Below are 20,708 nucleotides of genomic sequence, written 5' to 3'. Positions count from 1 at the left end.
GCAGCAAAATGGAAAAGATATCCCATTTGGAGTACTGCAAAGGGAGAAGATGTGACTCTGATAAACATGGCCAACATTTTGGAGTACTTGGCAGAGCTCTCCCACACAGGCCTGTCCTATTCTTCCGTCAAGATACATGCATCATCTATTTCAGCACAATACAGCTTGGATCCTCCTGTCTTCTCTCATCCCCTGCTCAGACAGTTTCTGAGAGGAATTAAAAATGTAAATGCCAGCATGGGACTTGAACTTTGTGCTAGAAAATTGACACTTCCTCCTTTCGAGCCAGCAGCAACAGCAGAATTACAGTACTTATCCTGGAAGACTGCTTTCCTGCTGGCAATAACTTCAGCAAGAAGGGTCTCTGAACTACAGGCATTAATGGCAGTGCAACCCTTCCTGATCTTCCATCAAGATAGAGTGTCCATGAGAACAAATCCTACATTTATGCCTAAGGTGGTATCCAGAGTGTCATTAAATCAGGCTATCCACCTACCTACATTCTTTCCAAACCCACAAAACAGCGGAGAAAAACTTTGCATACCTTGGATGTACACAGACAGTTACGCTACTACCTGGACAGGACTAAGTCCAATAGAAAAACTGACCAGCTTCTGGTAGCATATGCCACAGGAAAGGAAGGAAAACCAATTTCAAAACAGACAATCTCCAAATGGATAGGAAATTGCATTAGATTTTGTTACTCCTAACATGGAAAGAAAACTCCTGAGAACATCAGGCCTCACTCCACAAGGGCTACAGCCACTACCACAGCCTTCTTACGAGGAGTGGCTACCAAGGACATTATAGAGGCTGCTACTTGGACCTCCGTGCATATATTTGCCAAGCATTATAATTTACCTTTATACTCTAGATCCCGAGCAGGTTTTGCCACTGCTGTTTTGCAAGGGATCCTAGCTACACCATAATTTCTACTCTTTCCTCCTCCCCTTGTTTAGCTATGGTATTCTACCCATTTGTAAGGACTGCAGATGCATCTTTGAAGGACATAGTACAGTTTTGTACCTACCATAAATGTAGATGTCCGATAGGAATGCATCTGCAGTCAGGATTACCCACCCACCTTCCCCTCTGAGGTACTCCTAGGGTATTTGCCAGCCTTCAGCTAGCTTGGGGGGATCTATTATGGTGTATTTGTTTGTATATATGTACATACATGCTAATTTTTTGTGTTTGCTCTCTACTATTTGGAATCATTGGCATTTATCCAAATTTAGCCTTCCAAGAGGGCACCTGGCATCTGGGGCAAGAAACACTGAGGAAAATGGCTGATGCCTTTATACGAATAACTGCAGCTATGGTGAAGTGTGACACCAGCCGAGGCCAGACCCAGACTTTGGAAAAGGGCTGCCTGACGACAGGACAACCCATTTGTAAGGACTGCAGATGCATTCCTATCAGACATCTACATTTATGGTAGGTACAAAACTGTACTTTCTCTACATACTGGGACAAAGGCTCAGTGGCCCAACCACGCCCAGAGACTATGGGTCGCGTGGAAGGTTTCACTAGAGGTTTATGTATCTTGAGTAGGCGATTAAATGGTGGTATCATTGGATATTCAACTAGCAGAAATTCATATAAGTCAAAATCTAACAGCCCGTACATAAGTAGCTCATAGAGCACATCCCTAATGTTGACCAAATAAACCTTTTAATGCAACATTCCTAGCAAAAATAGCCAAGTCCAAAATAACATCATTAATGTCAGACCTTTTGGCTTGTATGAAGCTCAAGCTTTTGTTAAGGAATGCAAGTTGTGCTTCATTTAGTTATATCTGACAGATTATAAACAAGCTGATTATGTCCCTGTGGCCTGAATGTACACGTTGATTCATTATTTCCATCTCCTAACAGTTCCACCATTGAATGCTGATTCCTTCCTGGAGATATTTCTATGGGAAGTTCTGCTAAAACAGCAGTAAGTGAATCAGAAGCAAGCTGATGGTAGCCTGGCAACCATTCTATGCATGCTTGTTCCTTATTAGAATCTTCAAGCAGGCCTAACGCAAAATAAATATGATTGTCAATTGAAAGATCTCCTGTAGTCTCATCACAACCTAGTGCATCTTGTTCACATAATCGTCGTATATACAACTCCGAAGCCGGTAGATTCAGTGGCAGTTGGTCGTCTACCTCTACTGCCGACGCCTGTGCCATGATGTTATACTTGCAGAGGCCTCCCGCTTCCAATGATCTTTTATTGGCGAGCGCCCTCTGCTGGATGTAACTGGTAACTTCATGGGCAAGGGTAATGCAGTGAAAGGATTCACGGAAAAAGAAGGTGTTGTGGTCATTACATCACACCCAGCTTCCATAAATCTGCTACTAGCTCCATTTGAAGGTGTAACCACTCGTGGCTTAGTATTCACCATATTATGTACTTGGTTGTCAGTCAGAATATCATTATCAGGGTGCAAAACCACTGCTGAAGCTGTACAACATTGCTGATTGTTGGTCTCAGGAACAGTCACATTAACATCAGCAGATACTCTGACTGCATGTCCTGTCGGAGCAGATGGAGCAGTATTTTGATCATAACTCATTGGCCAAACAAAAATGTGCCCTTTCATGAAATCAGAGTGATCCCTATAAAATTTCTTCTGTTTTTGCTGTTTCAGTCTGCATTCATAGGCCAATAAATCAGCGCAAACATTATGTAACCTTAACATATAGTCTTCACCAGAGTTTTCAATTTTCAGATGACATATAAGCCGTTCAGTTTCCGCTCTGATCGACATTTCTGTAGGCATATAATGGTCTATCAAGAGTCTTAAATAACTAAAACTCATTTCCAAATTTAATTTTTGCCACTGTGAAAGCAGCTCAGGTTCAGTGTTGCCCTGCGTGGGCATTTTAACTATTCTCAAGCCCCTTGGTATGATTTTATGCTCAAGGCAGGTTTCTAGATGGAATCTCTGCCATTCATATTTCTTTAATTTATACATAAGCCTCTCAAATTGTTTCAGGAGGCTTAAAAAATCAGAGAACAAGTGTTTATTCACCCCATTACTAGGAGAGAATGTGTCCCTAGGTTGTCTGCCACATGCAATAGTAATTGTCTGGTCTATTTAGCAACTTGCACGGAGTGCCAAAGTTTTTATGTGGGCAAAACGATGCGTAAGTTTAAGGAAAGGGTTTTGAAACATGTTGGGAATATCAGAAACAAAGTCCTTACAAATACATTGGTAGTACATATGGCTAAAAACAGGGTATAATGTCTTCCATTTTAGAGTTTTACAACTGGTTAAACCTGGTATGAGAAGAGGTAATGTGAATAATTACTTGGAGAATTTGGAAGTGAAATGGATTATAGCCCTGCAAGTACATAAAGTTCCAGGGCTTAATGCAAGTATTCCTTTAATGCCAGCTTTAATTAGTAGAATGTGAACTTGATTTTTTAATTATATGTGATTTTAACTTGTATAAATGTTTTACTGTGAGTTGTTTTTTATATGGATCTGATGAAGTGGTAATCCCGCAATTGCGCTCATCCTTTTGTAATAAAGAAGTGTTTTAGGACATTTTTTGGCTTTTTCTCAGCTTTGTTGGTGTGCTCACATCTTGTTTTTAAGCCTTAATCTTTAAAGTCTACCAACTCATTACACTCCCAGAAAGTATGTTCCCAATTACCTCTTTCTGCCCCATCACACTTCCATTTGCTTTCTGCCTGAGGAAAAATTCTTTGGAGTATACTTGGGGTATAAAAATAGCTATGTGAACACTTCCAAGCAAAGACTGTAAGTCTTCTAGACTTGCATATTTTTGAGGCATACATATATCCGCTCATTGTTTCTTTGTGAATGGCTTATTTAATCTCTCTTCCCAATCCTTTCTAACCTTCACTGATTGATTCTTGTAGGTGTCCTGCAATACTTTGTATGCTCTACTAATTATTCCTTTCTTAATGGCAACTTTTGTTCTAGGTTCTACTAAAAACTGTATGAATGTTTTTCTTTTGTTTAGGACCCCCTCCCCCATTTCTTTCTTTTTGCCTGTACTCTGAGGTAAATCCTTGATAGGGAAGGCAATTTCTAACCTGCAGTCCAAATAAGTTCTTGGCATATTCCCATTCTATTACCTTTGCCTCTCTAGTCATTTGCTCCCAATACCTTGGTTCCTTTGGTACTTTTCTCCAATAAATTCCACCCCCAGCCCCCTCTTGCCTATTGTTTGTATTCTTAATTGCAGGCAACCCTATCGGCAGAATCTCCTTTCTGCATTCCTGGGTTAGCTTAATTCTTAGTATACTTTCAGCTACTTTATGAATAATAATATTCTGTATGATTATTGTTATTCTCCTTAAAGGTCTGCATCCAAAATCCCAGTCTCTCTATGTTTTGTGAGCTTCTCCCTGCTCATCATCATCTCTTTCCACTTTAAATCATAGTTTTGTGCTTGTGCTCTGTACAGGAGCCTTAACTGTGTTGCTGTGAAATACCCCCATCAAATTGGCTAATTCCTCTCTGCCCTGTTCTGTTGGAAGAATAAGCTTATCCCACTTGACTATTGCAAAAAAAAAAAAACAGCACTGCTGTAGCTGCCAATTCTTTTATTTACTTCATCCGGTACCTCGGCCACTTAGGCCTTCAACGGAATAACTCAATGCCTTTCCAGTTGCTCTTATATATTCCTATTACACATCATTTAACACTTTCATTACATTAATTAATTAATTAATTAATTAATTAATTAATTAATTAATTAATTAATTAATTGAACCCTTAAACATTTTTTCAAGCTTAAAGATGTATCCATCCCAAGGTTAAACATCATATATACACTGCTCCCCCCAAAGGGAATTAAGGCTTCAAAATATCAGCTTTTATCAAATTACCCTTTACCAATTGATTTAAACATTTTTTAAAAATATATTGACAAGATATAACACTGTGGCCACAGTGGTGCAGCGGTTAGCGTTGCCGCCTCACAGTAAGAGGTTCCCTGGTTCGATTCTTGGCTGGGGTGTCTTCTGTGCAGAGTCTGCTTGTCCTCCCTGTGGTCGCGTGGGTTTCCTCCGGGTGCTCCGGTTTCCTCCCACATCCCAAAGACAGGCAGTAGGTGGATTGGACAATCTAAATTGGCCCTAGGTGTGAGTGTATGCGTGTGTGCCTTCTGTGGAAGGTTGGGTGCCGGGCTGGCAACTCGACACCGTAAAACTCCACTGCCAATCATGAGCGGACAGATGATCCACTGTGGCGACCCCTAACTGGGAAAAGCCGAAAGAAGAAGAAGAATTGACCAGATATAACACCATACTTCCCTTCATATTATACTTTCACTCAAAAAAAACTTTAATACGCTTTATTATATGTACATTAATATTATTAGTCAAGTATGTTAAATATATATAAAATATATTTTATGTGCACTTTAAATTATGTTCCATTCTCATATTATATTACCATCTATAACTTAATTCCTCTCCTAACTTTAAACTGCTAAACATATGAGTTTATGCACCTACAAAGTTCCCAAAATATATAAGAGCTGCTGGAAAGGCATTGAGTTATTTCTTTGAAGGCCTGTGTGGCCGAGATTCCAGATGAAGTAAATAAAAGAAATGGCGGCTACAGCAGTGCTCTTTGTTTTTTTGCAGTTTGTTATATTAGTCTTGTATTTTTTATATTTGTATTTTCTTTCCCAGTCTGATTGATCCTTCAAGCTAATTTATAATATTTTTCATAAATTCATGTGGTGGTTTAAGCACAGTGAGCCTAATGGTGCAATGACATGTTCTGTACTAGATACAGGTTACATTTTTAGTTCTAAATCAAGTTGATGGGATTATTTATCTTTATAGCGCTGTGTTTGCATATTTTTTTCTTCATACTTGTTGGATCATATATGGAATACTTGCGGTGGATTCTGCTGCTGCTTCTTTGGTATTCCTTAATTTTAAAGCTATATCACTAAATTGTTTATAGAGACATTTAAGGTAAGTAAGTACTATGTCATTGGACCTATACAGTCCGTGCTACCTCCTCCTATATTCGTTGTGGCAGATGTGGTTTGGGGTCTGTAGTGTATGTTAAATTGTCTACCATTGTGTTGCTCATACATAAGGTGTACCAGTCAAGTCTGACAATGTGCAATGTTTGCTGCTTCCAAGCTATTTATCCAGTTGTTGTTCCTTTCAGCCTGCAGAGTTTTCTGCCTGCCCTTTGAACACAGAGGAAGAAGTCAATAATTGGCTGAAACACTTCGAAATGGAGGCTCCCTTAATATGTCAGTCTGTACTTGTATCTCGGGATCCTGTAAGTAGATTATTTACAGTTTTAATGCAACATTTTTATCATGAATAGTGCTTGATTTTAAATTATGTAAAAGTTATTTGATCTAACTTGTATTATCTTTAAAGATGCAGAATGTGATTACTGGTTTCTGCACTTCCTTTTCAGTTCCACTTTGTCCCTTAGCATACCCGTCATAAAAAGACAACTAGTTTTAACCTTCTTCTGCAATTGATTTTGAGATTTTCTGTTTGGTAGCGTAAATCAGACCACACAGATGTTAGAATTTTTTTTCCTTAATTTCACCATTATATGTTCTTTTCCTCTCTGCCTGAAGTCTGTTTCATGTCTTTATCATATTTTTATGCCATTGCAGTTATGCTGTTTTAAGCATTTTTTAAGTGTGAGAATGTATATTTGTGTATGTGTATATATGTCTGTACCAATACATATATATACAACCACACACCCGGTCGGGGTACCTTCCACAGGTCTTGCATCTGATGCATGACCCCAGCTCATATACACTGTGGTATGTATAGATGGATGTACGCGCATGAATCCTCAGACTATCTCCAAGCCAGAGGCCTGAAGACTACTGAGAGAGGAAACTAGTCAGCTATGAGGGGTGTAGCTTGAAGAGGTAAGAAAACTCCCCCAATTCCCATGTAACAGAGCAGAGCTAAAGCAAAGGGGAAAGGAAAATGAAGGCTGAAGTGAGAAAGCAAAGAGAGGACGGAGGCTGGATGAAATAGTGCAACAGTGATCAGTAGGAAGTATACTGTTATGGGACGTCCTTCTACAGCTGTACTATGTCATGACTGAAATCACAGTTGCAGTATTCCTGACAATGTGGGTGATTCCCAGAGCTGCAGGAGGAAAGAAGGGTGGTTGGCTACTAAGAAGAAGAGGTGTCAAGCAACCCAAAAAGAACTGGACATGCAAAGACTGCCCTGGTCCAGGACAATCAGTTATGTAGTGTTTGATAAAGGTATGTACATAGGACCAAGTGGTCACCTCTGAGCTAGACCTGGAGTCTGTTCCTTTGTGGAATGCCCCTGAGGAAAGCATTGCTTTAGGGCTGGAAGGTAAGGTCCTACCATAGTGCAAGTAGCAGAAAAAGGCAGCCTTAGAAATCCAGTAGTTTGTTTGGAGAGAGTGGCTAGCCCAGTTTAGGGCTCATAAAGTCACAGTGCTGCTGTGAGGCTCATTGCCAGTACATCATCATGTAAGTAAATTAGCAGAGAACCCTACCTTGCTTTGGTTGATATCTATCAAACCAGAGCAGTTTGTAAGGTAATAAAAAAAAAAGGATATTTGTTGGCAATTTCAGTGTTGATTTAGCACTGCATAGCTAAAACCTTTTTTGTAGTATCTCTTCTAGTCCTGCAATAAAGTGCTGTTTAAAATGTCACCACTCTACTAATACCCTCTTCCTCTGTGTCACAGCTTCAGTTAAGGAAGTGCAGAATGGGTATAACTTTATTATCACAGCAAAACAGATATCACAACTCCAGAGAAGACAGGAAGGTGGTACTACCATGCCAAATGTTGCTTTTGTCATTTTTTTAAAAATACTTATTGTTACTAGTAAGTACAAAACAAAATACCATATCTCTACCTGGATCCCTCACCCCCTCCAGATGGAGGAGAACTGTTTGGATAGCACGTCTCCAAATGGAAGGGGGAGATCCACCTGTTAAAACAAAGTAATACTGTGCTTGAAATATGTGCAATATCTGATAAAAAGCAAAGCAGAATGTCATAGCTACAGTTCTATAACTACTTTCAGAAAATTCAGAAATGTAAGGTGCACAAAGTCTCAAGTTAAAGACAGAACATTAAGTAATGCTGTACAGAAAGTGCATAAAGAAGAAAGACATGGACTTCCTAACTTTTAAGTTGTTCAATAAATGCAGAATTACTGAATGAAGAAATAATATGGTCTTTTGGCAGTGAAAAATAAGTGCAAGAATCTTCAATATTTCTAGGCAATATGTACTCAATTATACAGTGTTTTTTTTCCTCCTCACAGTTATTGTCTTTTATTTGAACAGATGTGAAATTCAGAATATAATCAAGGGCAATATGTTTCTCTCTTCTGAATGCCCAAACCCCTTTGAGCCTCTTGGATGAAAAACTTTAACTGAACAGCACTAAGTAGAACAACACCTTTATACAGACTACATTGCAGATTCTTCTTTCTGTGACTGATGCAGTGTATTTCTGCTGCATTACAGTTTAATTGTAAAAGTTGTGTAATTTCTTGCTGCTGCCAGTGTAAGCACTCATAGCTATTTTTATTACACTCTTGTTAGTTACAATCAGAAGCATATCTGGGGTGGGTCAAAGGGGCAGATGCCCTCAGAGAAAGTATTAGGGGAAGATATTTGCAAGAACTGATAAGGCTTCGGTGCATTACTGACTTTAAATTCCAGTATTACATTTGTGTTGAAGCAGTTTAGTGCTGTGTGTGTGGCAGGTATAAACTGTAGCAGCTGCTTACTGCAAATGTAGCAAGCAGTTTATGACAATTTAAAAAGATATTTTTTAATTATTTTAATTTAATTTAATTTAATTTATGTATTTATTTCTTTATTTTGCTTTTCCAAGTCTGAAGATTGTTGTTTTTGCTTCTCAATTTAATGTTGGGAGGGGGGGTCATCACGCACTGGTGTCAGAATAACTAGCTGCACCTCTGCTTATAAACTTCCATAAACAGTGCTTTCCTTCAGAAATCATTGCCTAAGATAAGTTTTTGATTTTTTATCAGAAAGTAAGCCTGCAGACTCCATAAATAACTTTAAAACATAGACATACTAACACTCATGGTGGTCTGCAAGTCAGATACATATATCCACTTACTTTTACAATGTATTTTCTAAAACTAGAACATGTACACAATCCCACTATAAAAAAACAATGAAGGGGACTATTTTTCAGAAACAAAAGGTGAAAACCTTTTAAAATAAATAAATACTAAACTCTGTAATAAGAAAGAAAACTCAGAGGCCGCTGTCTAAGCACAGCATTGTCTTCTAGGTTGGGCATTAGAAGGGCTTCAGAAGCTCTCTGCATCTGTTGCTAGGCCTTACAGTACTTTTGGGTGGTCCATTATTTTCTTGTAATGCCCACCATTTCCAGCATTACTGCTTACTTATGTAATGCATACTCAAAAGTGAAGTGGTGAAGTGTATTTGCAATGTTACTTTATATATTCTAGTGAGAAAATGTATGTACCGGTTGCTATAGTGTGTATTTTGACATTTTCAGGGTCTAAGTCTTTATTTGTATAAAAATTTACTGCCTTGGAAACAACCAGCCAGATTCAAAAAACTATGACTCACAGTACTGAACTAAGGGCTGACCCCTCAAGTAGTCTGTTAGTTAACGTTCCTTGTATATCTCTGACAATTCTGCATATCAGCACAGACTTTTGTTTGCTTTCCTTCAACCATGCAGTCCAATTGTTCTTTCTCAATCCTAATTTCAACCTGTCCTGTTTCTTTGTGGCTTTCTGTATGACGGTATGTCAGAGGCCTCTGTGAAGTTTAGATAGACCATGTTTGCTAGTAGCCGTCTTTCAAGTTCCAGTAATCCAGCCATAAAACTGGATCATATTTAAATGACACTTCTTCTGATAATGAGTCTGCGTTGGTTGACCTAGAGATAGATGCTGTTTAAGAAAGCAGCTAACATTTCCATCAGTATTTTTCCATGATTTTGTCCTGCTACTGCCGTAAGGCTAACAGGACTGTAGGTTTCCCAGATTTTTCATGCTGCTCCATCCTTGTACAAGGGAGTACAACTTTTGCTGTCTTTTAGTCTTCAGGCACGTTTGCAGACCTCAGCTGGAGTATCTGCTACCACACTGGCGAGATTATTGAGGACAATGGAAGGCATCCCACTGGTCTCTGTGCATACTCCTCCTTTAGGACCACCAGTCATTCATATCTATCTTAGTATCTGTCTACTGTTCTTACCTCACTGCCTTTCCACCTGCCTTACATGGCATCCTCACCTTATTTTTTTTCGTGAAGACCGACATATTCATTTAGTGCTTCTGCCTTTTCCCACTCTTTAGTGATCTCCATTCCCTACCTTTACTTAGTCTAGTCATACCTGTCCCTCCTTCCCTTCCGTCCTTTTTCCTGTACATATCTGCTGTATACCTATGGAAAAAAGCTTTCCCCCCATGATTCCATCTGCAGACTCACTTTCAGCTTGTGTCTTTGATGTTCTTAACTTTCTTTATCCATCTGCTTCCCTCCTAGTAAGGGCAGATGTCAGTGCATTGTAAATGTTTTAAACATGGTGTACAAAGATCTCTTGGCATGCTTAAAATGTATGATAGAGCCTGCTATACACTTAAGTTTACTGATGCTGGTTATCTCTACTTTGGTAACAATCATTGTAATGAGCATTTGGATTTCCACCTGATTGTTGATAACTGTTGGCCAAAAGTTTTAAAAGTAGTGGCTTATTCCTTGCTTCTAACAACAGGGCAGGTCTTGTGCTGGAATATGCTGACATGAATATGCGAGTAGCTCTCTTTAAATTCCATCTTGGTGGATATTCTCTCTTGTGCTTTTGTTTTTTTCCAAACAACTTTATTACATTTTCACATATGACAAAGGCAATCTTAGATTTATATAAATGAGAAACATACAAAATTATACCACTTTAGTTGCAAACAGTTTACATCACAGACACCTTTGAAACCACTGTAGTTGCAAACATTATACGTAACTTATAAATCGGCCATTCAATGTCAGTTAAGCATTATATGGCTCATTCAAATCCTGCCTCTTAAACCTTGTTCCTGCTGTATATATATTCTTCCCACAATTCTCATTTTTCCTATGTAGTTTGCTCCTTCCCTTTTCTAAATATCCCAATTCCAGTTGTTTTATCTCTGTTTCTATATTCACTACTTCTAATAAAGTTGGTTTAGACTTTGATTTCCATTTTCTAGTAATTGCTTTTTTAGCAGCCACTATAATTAGACTCAGTAAGGCTTTACTATTTGTCGGCAATTCCGATTCTGTTGTATAACTGAAAAAAATCATGTCCTCAGTCAGTCCAATCTGCTCACCCAGCATCTCCTACAGAGCGGTCTAAAGGGAATCCCTAAAGTCTGCCAGCTCATTACACTCCCAAAAAATATGTTCCAAGCTACCGCTTTCTTGCCCATCACACCTCCAACATTTCCTATCCACCTGAGGAAAAATTCTTTGGAGTCTTCTTGGGATATAAAAATACCTATGTAAACACTTTCAGGCAAAGATCCTAAATCTTCAAGACTTTGTTGCATGTTTGAGAGATATACATATATCTCCCCCATTTTCTCTGTGAATTGCTTATCCAGTCTCTCTTCCCAATCCTTTAAAAGCTCCACTGATTGATTCTTATAGTTATCATGCAATATTTTATATGCTTTATTATTAATTATTCCTTTTTAATGGCATCTTCTGTTCTAGATTCTATTAAAAACTACCAGTGCTGGTTTTTCATTTAGGAACTCCCTATTTATTTCTCTTTGCCTATAGTCTGATATAAATCCTTGATAGGGAAGGCAGTCTCTAACCTGCAGTCCGAATAAATTCTTGGCCTCTTCCCATTCTATTACCTGTCCCTTTCTAGTTATTTGCTCCCAATACCTTGGTTCCTTTGCCAGTTTTTGCCAGTAAACTCCATCCCCCTCTTGCTTATTATCTGTAACTACAGTCTGTCTTGTGTTTCTAACCATTTTGAGTGTTGTACATCTCTCAGCTTGCCAAAAAGTACATTTTGCTCCGTGTTTCATTATTTCACTTTTACTGGTTGTCTGTATCCTACATATAGGTTTTTGTAGGTATATTTCCTCATTGCCACTGAGTATCAGCCATTCCTAGGGGCCTCTCCTAATTTACTTAATCTACTGACAACAGCTAGCCTTCCCCTACACTATATCTGACCCATGTTTGGAGTTTGTGAGGAGATCGAGGCATACTGGTCACTGCTGCTAAGGACTGTTTGCACAGTGGACTTTGCAGGCATTTCATCCAGCTTCATTGGTGATTCAGATAGTTCTGCATCCCTTTCCCCTCATTGCATCTCCATCCAGGATCGCACAACTGCATTTACCCTACCACCCCCAGGATGGGGCTTGCTTTATCCCTACCTGCCTCTCCCATTAAGTTACCAAGCCACTAATCAGACCACATCCTTTGTGTACTCAGTTATGGCTAAGACAAATAATAAGTGTAAATGTCAAATAGCATCTAAAGACCTCCACTTCTCATTTTGTTTGTTAGTACCTGGAATACATTGTTGATAATAGAAAATTCAGGCAGGCTACCAAGTTTTGAAGATAGAAGGCTTTGGCTTTGCACCTCACAGAAAACTGGCTTGATTGTTTTCTTTAAGTACTTGAAGTTTGCCAAAAAAAAAAAAAAAATAGGAAGTTAAATTGAGCCAGAATACATTTAAAAAAAAATGAAATCTCCTGTGGATTCTGAGACTTCTCCACCTTTCTTCCATGGCTGAGATTGTCACTTTTCTGCCATCTCCCATTGACAGCGAGTTAATTACTCATTATCTCTCCTGGGGAGTCTCAATAAATTGTCCCCAAGATTAAAATCAGACCGGAACCTTCATCAGTGTTGACATTAGACCAGACAGCTAACTTCCCCAAGATTATATTGGAAGTAAAGGAACCTTTGCTAAAGATTTCCTAGGGGGAAGTATCCAAAAGTATGCTGTTTGCTAAGGCTCTGTTTTCCGTGATTAGAAACCCTTTCTGTCCAGAATCTCCTTTTCTTTGATGGACTATAAGAGGTTGACAGAAGAGATTCTTTTAGCTTCTTCTGGTAAATCCTAGGGATAGATGGCCCTTTTCAGAACCAGTGTACTTTTGAGTTTGTCGGGAGCGTAGTTTAATTGATGGCGCAGTGGTGCCATGGTAGCATTACTGCCTCACAGCAAGAGGTTTTCTGGTTCGATTCTCAGCCGGAGTGCCTTCTGTGCGGAGTCTTTATGTCCTCCCTGCATTTGTGTGGGTACTCTGGTTTCCTCCCACGTTACAAAGGCATGCATCTGGAGCATTTCTCCCTGGTCCTCCACTGAACATCGGCTTTGTTCCAAGTTGGACTTTCCCAGTAGGCAAATGTTAAATAAATAATAAATAAATAAATTGCAGTACTACTGCAATAATAATCTTGCTTTTGGTCGGCATAATCAAACCCCTATACAAAAATAAAATTAAACAGGGTAATGGATCTGTAACAAAGTTGTACAGCCTAACAGAAGGAAAGTGCCATGCTGTATTCTTGTATGATCTAAGAAAGAAAGCCCGTTTATACAAAGTATGTGGTGGCTGTGCTGGTTCTGACAATACACAGCATGCTGATGTAAACAAAGGGATGACATGCCCACTACTCCATTGCCTGTTACTGCCCTTTTGTGGATTTGTTTTATTTTTTTGGGAGGGGGTGGGGGCACTGTTCAACTGCACAAGGATCATCTTCTGTTGTAAATGGGTTGCATAGTCTTAGACACATTCTCCTGTTATTGTACTACCTTAAGCTGTCATCTATTGTAACACTTCATAATAAAATATTTGGGGTGTCTGCAATCACTTAAGGCTGTGCATTTGTGTATTATCTGCTGATTAGAGTTTATCACTTCTGTGCAGTAATGATTCTGTTTATTTTTCAGGGATTTGACCTGCGAGTAGAGCATACCCATTTCTTCAGCCACCATGGAGAAGGGGGGCATTACTATACAGATACCACCCCAGACATAGTAGAGTATGTGGGGTACTTTCTACCTGCCGAGTTTCTCTACCGTATTGACAGACCTGTTGAAACCCATAAGATTGGACGTGATTAATGAAGATATTAGTATTACTGAACAAAAAAGCAGCAGATGAGGATTGTCTTGACTCATAATTTCAAAGTTATTGCTTTTAAGCCATTACAGACTTCTTTTGCATTTAATTATTATTTACATCTCAATGTCCAACACTATATGATTGTGGTATCTGCTTCTGTCTAATGCAATACTAAATTCTGATACTGTAATCTAATACAATGTTTATATTTTGTAAAATAAAGTTAATTTTGCTAAATGTGCTGCACTTTGTGTTTCATTGCTCTAAATATGCTATTTGTATTTTATTTTATTCTTCCTAAGTATGATGCATTTACAAGAACCATCTGCAGAATGCCGGAAAACATTAAGCCTTTTCTAGGATTGTGTATAAATTGGAAAATTAGATATTAAATCCACTTTATTGAAAGTGAAAACTGCAGAAACTGGAAAATAAGAAAAATAAGAAAAATAACTGTTTATACATAAATTTCATATCATTAAAAATTCAAAACCACATAGTAATAATTGTTTAGTAAAATTGTGAGAATTAAAAAACTCCTTATATAAGAACTCCATGTTAATGTTTGAGTGACCTGAACCTGTGTGCTTGGAGTTTCAAGATCCATTTGTTTTCTCTTTCCTCTACCTTATTCAGTAAATTACCTAGCCTTGCATCTGTATGAACTAGTTCCAAGACTAGGAATTTGTATTAATAATACTCACAAGAAGGGAACTTTTGCTTGCCAATCATGCAATCAATGCAGACACATCTCTTGCTTTCACACTCATACTTATACACATCCTACCACACAGAGAACCTACATCTTCAAACACTATGCCACTTGTAAATCTACTAACTTAGTTTATCTGGCTGAGTGTCAACTTTGTCGCAAATTTTATGTAGGTATGACCACCAGATCTTTGCGTGAGCGCATAAGGGAACACACATATGCCATCAACAAGAACAATACACTCAACGCCCTGGCCAAACATACAACTGAGCTTTTCAAATTCCTAGTCTTGGAACTAGTTCATACAGATGCAAGGCTAGGTAATTTACTGAATAAGGTAGAGGAAAGAGAAAACAAATGGATCTTGAAACTCCAAGCACACAGGTTCGGGCTTAATGATAGGCTTAGTATCAAGCCTTCTTTAGCAGCCAGGTCACTCAAACATTAACATGGAGTTCTTATATAAGGAGTTTTTTAATTCTCACAATTTTACTAAACAATTATTACTATGTGGTTTTAATGATATGAAATTTATGTATAAACAGTTATTTTTCTTATTTTTCTTATTTTTATTTTTCTTATTGCCCTTTTAAATTTATGTAATGTCATGTGATTCTAACATATTTAAAGATGGATTCTGTAGTACTCAGTTTCTGCAGTTTTCACTTTCAATAAAGTGGATTTATTTTATAAATTTGTGCTTCTTCATTCTACCAAGGAACTTTTTGGAGATTTCTACAGCTCATGGTGCACTCTATACTTTTTTATATCTAATTGTGCCTTGTAAGTAGAGTGCTTTACCTGGCAGTTTGAGTTCTTTGTTCACATAAATTGGAAAATGCTCGTTTGGTTGACATCGTGGTGGAAGACTCATCAAATGTTCCTCTTCATGTATTGTGTTTGTTCATTCATTCTTAAAATTTCTGGACTTCATGTTCTTTCAATAATTACTCTTGGTATAGTTGTATATTTAATGTTTCGAGGTTATGACCAAAAAAGGGGCCTCTTTAATAAAAGGGGATGTCTGGTTCATTCCAACTTACCATCTCAAAGTTTATTAAATATTTCTGGGTGCAAAGCTCTATGCAGTGAACTTTCTCCACAGTACCTCTTCTTTAATAATGCCAAAGTTGCATTAAAAGAAAATGTGTCCATACTGATGAGTAATTGAATCTGGATTTTGCCTGTTGGTAATCACAAATCCATAGAAGAGCTTGGTAGTAGAAATGTTTGTTTTTGTTGAGAAGGTCGTCTTTTACTCACAATACTGATAAATTAATTTTTAAAAATGTGAGTTGTGTGCCTTATGTATCTGTGTATTTTTTAAGATTAGAGTTCGTTTGTAAGCTACATCTTTGTCACCAAACTTAAGTGGTCATCTGCAGAGTTTTATCTTTTGTACCTAACAGTATAATGCTTGGCCAGCTCTGGGGCATGTAGGGAATATTTCTGCAGTTTATTCTAACTGGCTGCAATTTCAGTTCCACAATTTGTAGACAATGGGATCTGTCCTGTCTGCAGGATGATCTAATTGTGCTGTACTGTTATGAGAGTTTAATCTCCAGATGTTTAGTTGCTTGTATGCGAAACTTTGGATGTGATTTTGGCAAGAAATTAAACTCTGATCATCTTGCATACAGGATAGATTACATTGTACACAAGTTAGCTGTACCTTGGGTCAACACATGGGGTAAATTGTGCTTCCTTTGAAGAAGGAAGAGCTGCAAGCAAGATGGGAACAACTGGGATCAGTAGTAGTCCTGGTCCTTTATATTATTTTATAACTGACCTTTTGGAGGGTTTGGAAGGAAACCTGCAATTTTTGCAGATGGTTCCAAGTATTGCCAAAAGATTGATATAAAAAGATGGTTGAGAAGGTGTGATGCCCATGCACTGGCCCAGCAATCAAGGAGCCTCAGTCCTCAGCACTAACACCAGTGAGGGGCGTCCATATAGGGAAAGGATAGTACATACACACACACAGTAAAATACAATTTCCCTTAAGAGCACAGAGATCACAGTCAGTCTGGGGCTTGTTTCTCCCTTTCTCTCCAGATCCCCAATAAGACTCCCCACTGGCACAGCTATAGGTCCAACCAGTGCTTCATGTCCCTGTCCAAGTAGGTGACACACACACACACACACTTTGAGATAAGAGTTATATACAACCACACAGACACTCCTGGGGGAGGCTGGCAGAGGTTCTCCAGCTGTGCCCCGTTTACCCAGACTATACAGTACTACCACTTGCCACCACCCATTAGTATTTTATCAGCTACTAAAAGGCCCTTATGAAAGGGTGTCCGATTATACTGTGCAATATTATTATCCAAATCCAAATGGTGTGTGACTGAACAGCAAGGCTATTGGAGTGGCTTTGTAAAATATCAGTAAATACATGCAGTGTACTCAGAGCTTACATTATCTCTCTACACAAAACAACCACAGTTGAAAGGTTTAAAAATATTTAATAATAAATAATAAAAACACAAGACAATACTTCTTACTACACAGTGCTAGTCAAGAGTTCAGAGATCACAGAGAAATACTTAAAATATTACAGTAGAAAAGTCCTGACATCAATACAGAAAAAAAACTAATCTAATCTTTATAGATGTTCTTTGTGTTTCACTGTTGCAGTCATTACATTTGGGTTATCTGCTTGCAGTAGCCCTCAGTCGGCCTGATTAACAAAGTCTTGGGTCCTGCATTGGTTGCTGTCCCTTCTTCCATGACGTCAGGTCGTCAGGGGTATAAAACATGCAGCCGACACCATTACATCAGTCTTTCTTGCCGTGCGGTGCCCGAAGCAGAAGCAGTCGATTCCTGAAATTTTCATTTTCGAGGTTCAGAACTGAAGTGTTCAGCTAAAGCTAAGTACCCCGTTGGGGAAACTTTTTCTTGCTCCTTACCGATGTCAGTAAAAGTTAATAATTGCATTACTTGAAAGCAAATACCTCATAAAGATTTTTATTCGTACTATATTCGTTGCCTAGGCACTGGCCACGATGTACCTTGCTGTCGGTTTTGTGCTTTATTTAATCAGCGCACTATCCGCCATCTATATAGTTTTGCCTCTAAATATTTTGGTTCTCAGTTTAATTATCCCGAAATGTCATCGGTTAGCCGTCTGACTACCGGGATTTCGAAAAAACACAAAGATAATGACAAAGACAGGCTGCCGAGGTCCAAAACTGCCGACGACACTTCTAAGCCAGTCGCCAGTTCCGCTGGTACTCAGTGAGGTGCTTTTGCAGCCCCTGATGCCCACTACTTCTGATTTGCAGGCCTCTACTGAGACCCATTTGGAGTCCGGTATGCCGCGAGATGCTTCAACTATGGAACCCACGGATGTCTCTACCTTGGATGGGTTTAGAGCTGCTGTGCAGGCACTGGCTTCTGAGGGTATATTCAGGTCTACGGACTTACATATTAAACAGACACCGCCTTCATTTAGGCCTAAATCCTGAACCATGCCTAAAAAACCATCACCCAGGCTGCATGCTCAGGCCTCTATGCCTAAAAAACAATCTAATCAGGGGAAGCTAACCTCCCCCTTCTAAGAGACCTAGGACTGAAGTTGTTTATGAATCTTCTGACCAGGATTCTGATTTTTCTGATGATCTGGATTTGTCCTTATCTACTTATGAGGATTCTGATGCAGAGAACTCTATTCTCTTTGCTTCCCCTCCTGAGGATTTTTCTTTTGGTGAAACCTTACATACTCTAAGGGAGCATTTCCACTGGGAAAGCCAGGATTTTTCTGATTCAGAAAAGAGGCTTAGGAATTTCTTACTCCTGCCTCAGCATAGGCCTTTAGCTATTCCTCCTGTACTAGACATTGTTGATGATGCTTTTTCAGAATCTAGTTTGGCCCCTGATTCTTTGCCTCCTGCTACCAGAAAACCTGACAGATATTACAGGGTTCCTGATTCACACAAGTTCCTTTTTAAAATTCATATTGCGGATCCAGAGACTATTTCACAGGGACCCAAGGGCATTAAGGCTTCTACTGCTAAAAATCCTACCCCTTCAGGGCGCTGGATAGATGGGGTAAGAAGGTTTACACTTCTGAAACCTTGGCCATTAAGGCTTTAAACTACCAGTTTCATATGTTAAAGTATCAGCAACATGTTATTGGATTGCTTAAACAGAAAATGATGTTGATTCCTGATTGTGCGGAAAATAAAGAATTACAAGATTTAATGCATTCTGCTGAACAGGTTGGAAAACATACTTTGCAATGTGGATTGGATTCATGAGAGGCCTCTTGCAGGGTTGCTGCTACTGGGTCTGTGCTCAGAAGGCATGCTTGGCTTAAGGAGCAATCTTTGCCTGATCATGTTAAAGCTAAATTGTTGGATGCTCCCTTAAATCAGGACCACCTGTTTGGCAACAAGGCTGAGGAAGTTCTTAAAAGAAATGGAAGATAAAGCTAAATCTATGCATACTGTTAAAGATTTCTTACAAGTTCAGCCTCTTAGATTTAGTAGGCACTGGCCCTCTAAGAATTAGTCCTTTCCAGCCCCATCCAGGTCTTCTCAAGCCAAACCCAGACACAGCAGAAACCCCAGGTTTCAGTCCCAGGGGACACACAAGACTAAGCAGTGGGGGGTTTCTACATCCAAATCAGGGAGTAGTAAGACTCCCCCTATGGAAAACTGTCTCAATGACTTGCTTTTAAAACTTCCAAGCACTTCCCAACTGAATGCTCCTTTAGGCGGAAAGATTGGTCTGCAGGCCAAAAACTGGCAACTCATTACCCAGGACAAATGGGTTTTAAATATAGTGTCCAGAGGATACAGATTTCACTTCCACACCTTACCAACACCAAGCGGGTGGCCAGATCTAACCCCAAGTCAGTGGGCAGAGGCCCAAAATCAAGTACTCTCTCTTAAACATGGGGGTTATTCAGTTGGTACCAGAAGAGGAAAAGGGACAATGTTTCTATTTGAGACTTTTTCTGGCACCCAGAAAAGGCAGTACATGGCATCCTATCCTGGACCTTTCTACTCTAAATACCTTTCTGGTGATTCCAAAATTCAAGATGCTGTCTCTTCACCAGCTGCTTCCTATGCTAGGCAAAGATGCATGGTTGGCAACACTAGACTTAAAAGAAGCATACCTGCACATCCCTATCAGGGAGTTTTGCAGAAGATACCTATGCTTCAAAGCAGGCTACATGCACCATCAGTTCTCTGCACTGCCCTTTGGCTTATCTACTGCACCAAGGGTATTCACTAAGTGCCTAGCTTCAGTCATTGCATTCTGCAGGCAAAGAAATATTCAAATATATCCATACCTGGATGATTGCCTAATTCAGGCAGAAATCCAGGACATACTTTTGAATCATCTAGCCTTTGTTCAAAGGGTACTGACTTATCTGGGGTACACCATAAACGAAAAGAAATCACACCTGGTACCTTGTCAACAAATTATATTCCTGAGAGCAAACTTGAGCACAACTTCCCAGATGGTTTTCCTCATGCCAGAGAAACAGACTCATTTGATAACCTACTTCAAACAAATGGCCACAAAAACCCAGTTATCTGCAAGGCAAATACTGCAAGCCTTGGGGTTCATGGCCGCCTGCATTCTTCTAATACCATATACAAGGTTGCATATGAGGAAACTGCAATGGTATCTGAAAAGCCTATGGTGTCAACATTCACAATATCTAGAAGCTATGATTCCTATCATACCTTGCCTACACCTACAGTTCATTTGGTGGGCAGAGGCCAGCCACCAAAACAAGGGACTACCATTCACACTACCCCCTGCTGCCCAAACCTTAACAGACTCATCAGACTATGCATGGGAGGCTCACCTGGCAGGGAATTGTATTCAGAGCAAATGGAACCCAAGTCAAA

At 39.2% G+C, this 20,708-nt stretch overlaps 1 protein-coding gene across 1 annotated transcript in view; it reads left to right on the top strand.

Moving 5' to 3' along the window:
* CCHR13.PART0H11orf54 (chromosome chr13.part0 C11orf54 homolog) overlaps window positions 1-14,367 on the top strand; it is a 371,774-nt gene extending 357,407 nt beyond the window's left edge. The window contains exons 7-8 of the mRNA XM_044054130.1: window positions 6,161-6,277; window positions 13,952-14,367. Coding sequence (XP_043910065.1) covers window positions 6,161-6,277; window positions 13,952-14,125 — 291 coding nt within the window. The 3' untranslated portion in view covers window positions 14,126-14,367. The remainder of the gene's footprint in view (window positions 1-6,160; window positions 6,278-13,951) is intronic.
* Window positions 14,368-20,708: the final 6,341 nt, after the last annotated feature.

This window comes from Protopterus annectens, chromosome 13.part0 (assembly GCF_019279795.1).
Source record: "Protopterus annectens isolate FY-2018-M chromosome 13.part0, PAN1.0, whole genome shotgun sequence".
Lineage (NCBI taxonomy): Eukaryota > Metazoa > Chordata > Ceratodontiformes > Protopteridae > Protopterus > Protopterus annectens.
The sequence above is the reverse complement of the archived record's forward strand: the minus strand, read 5'-3'. Positions and strand labels throughout refer to the sequence as shown.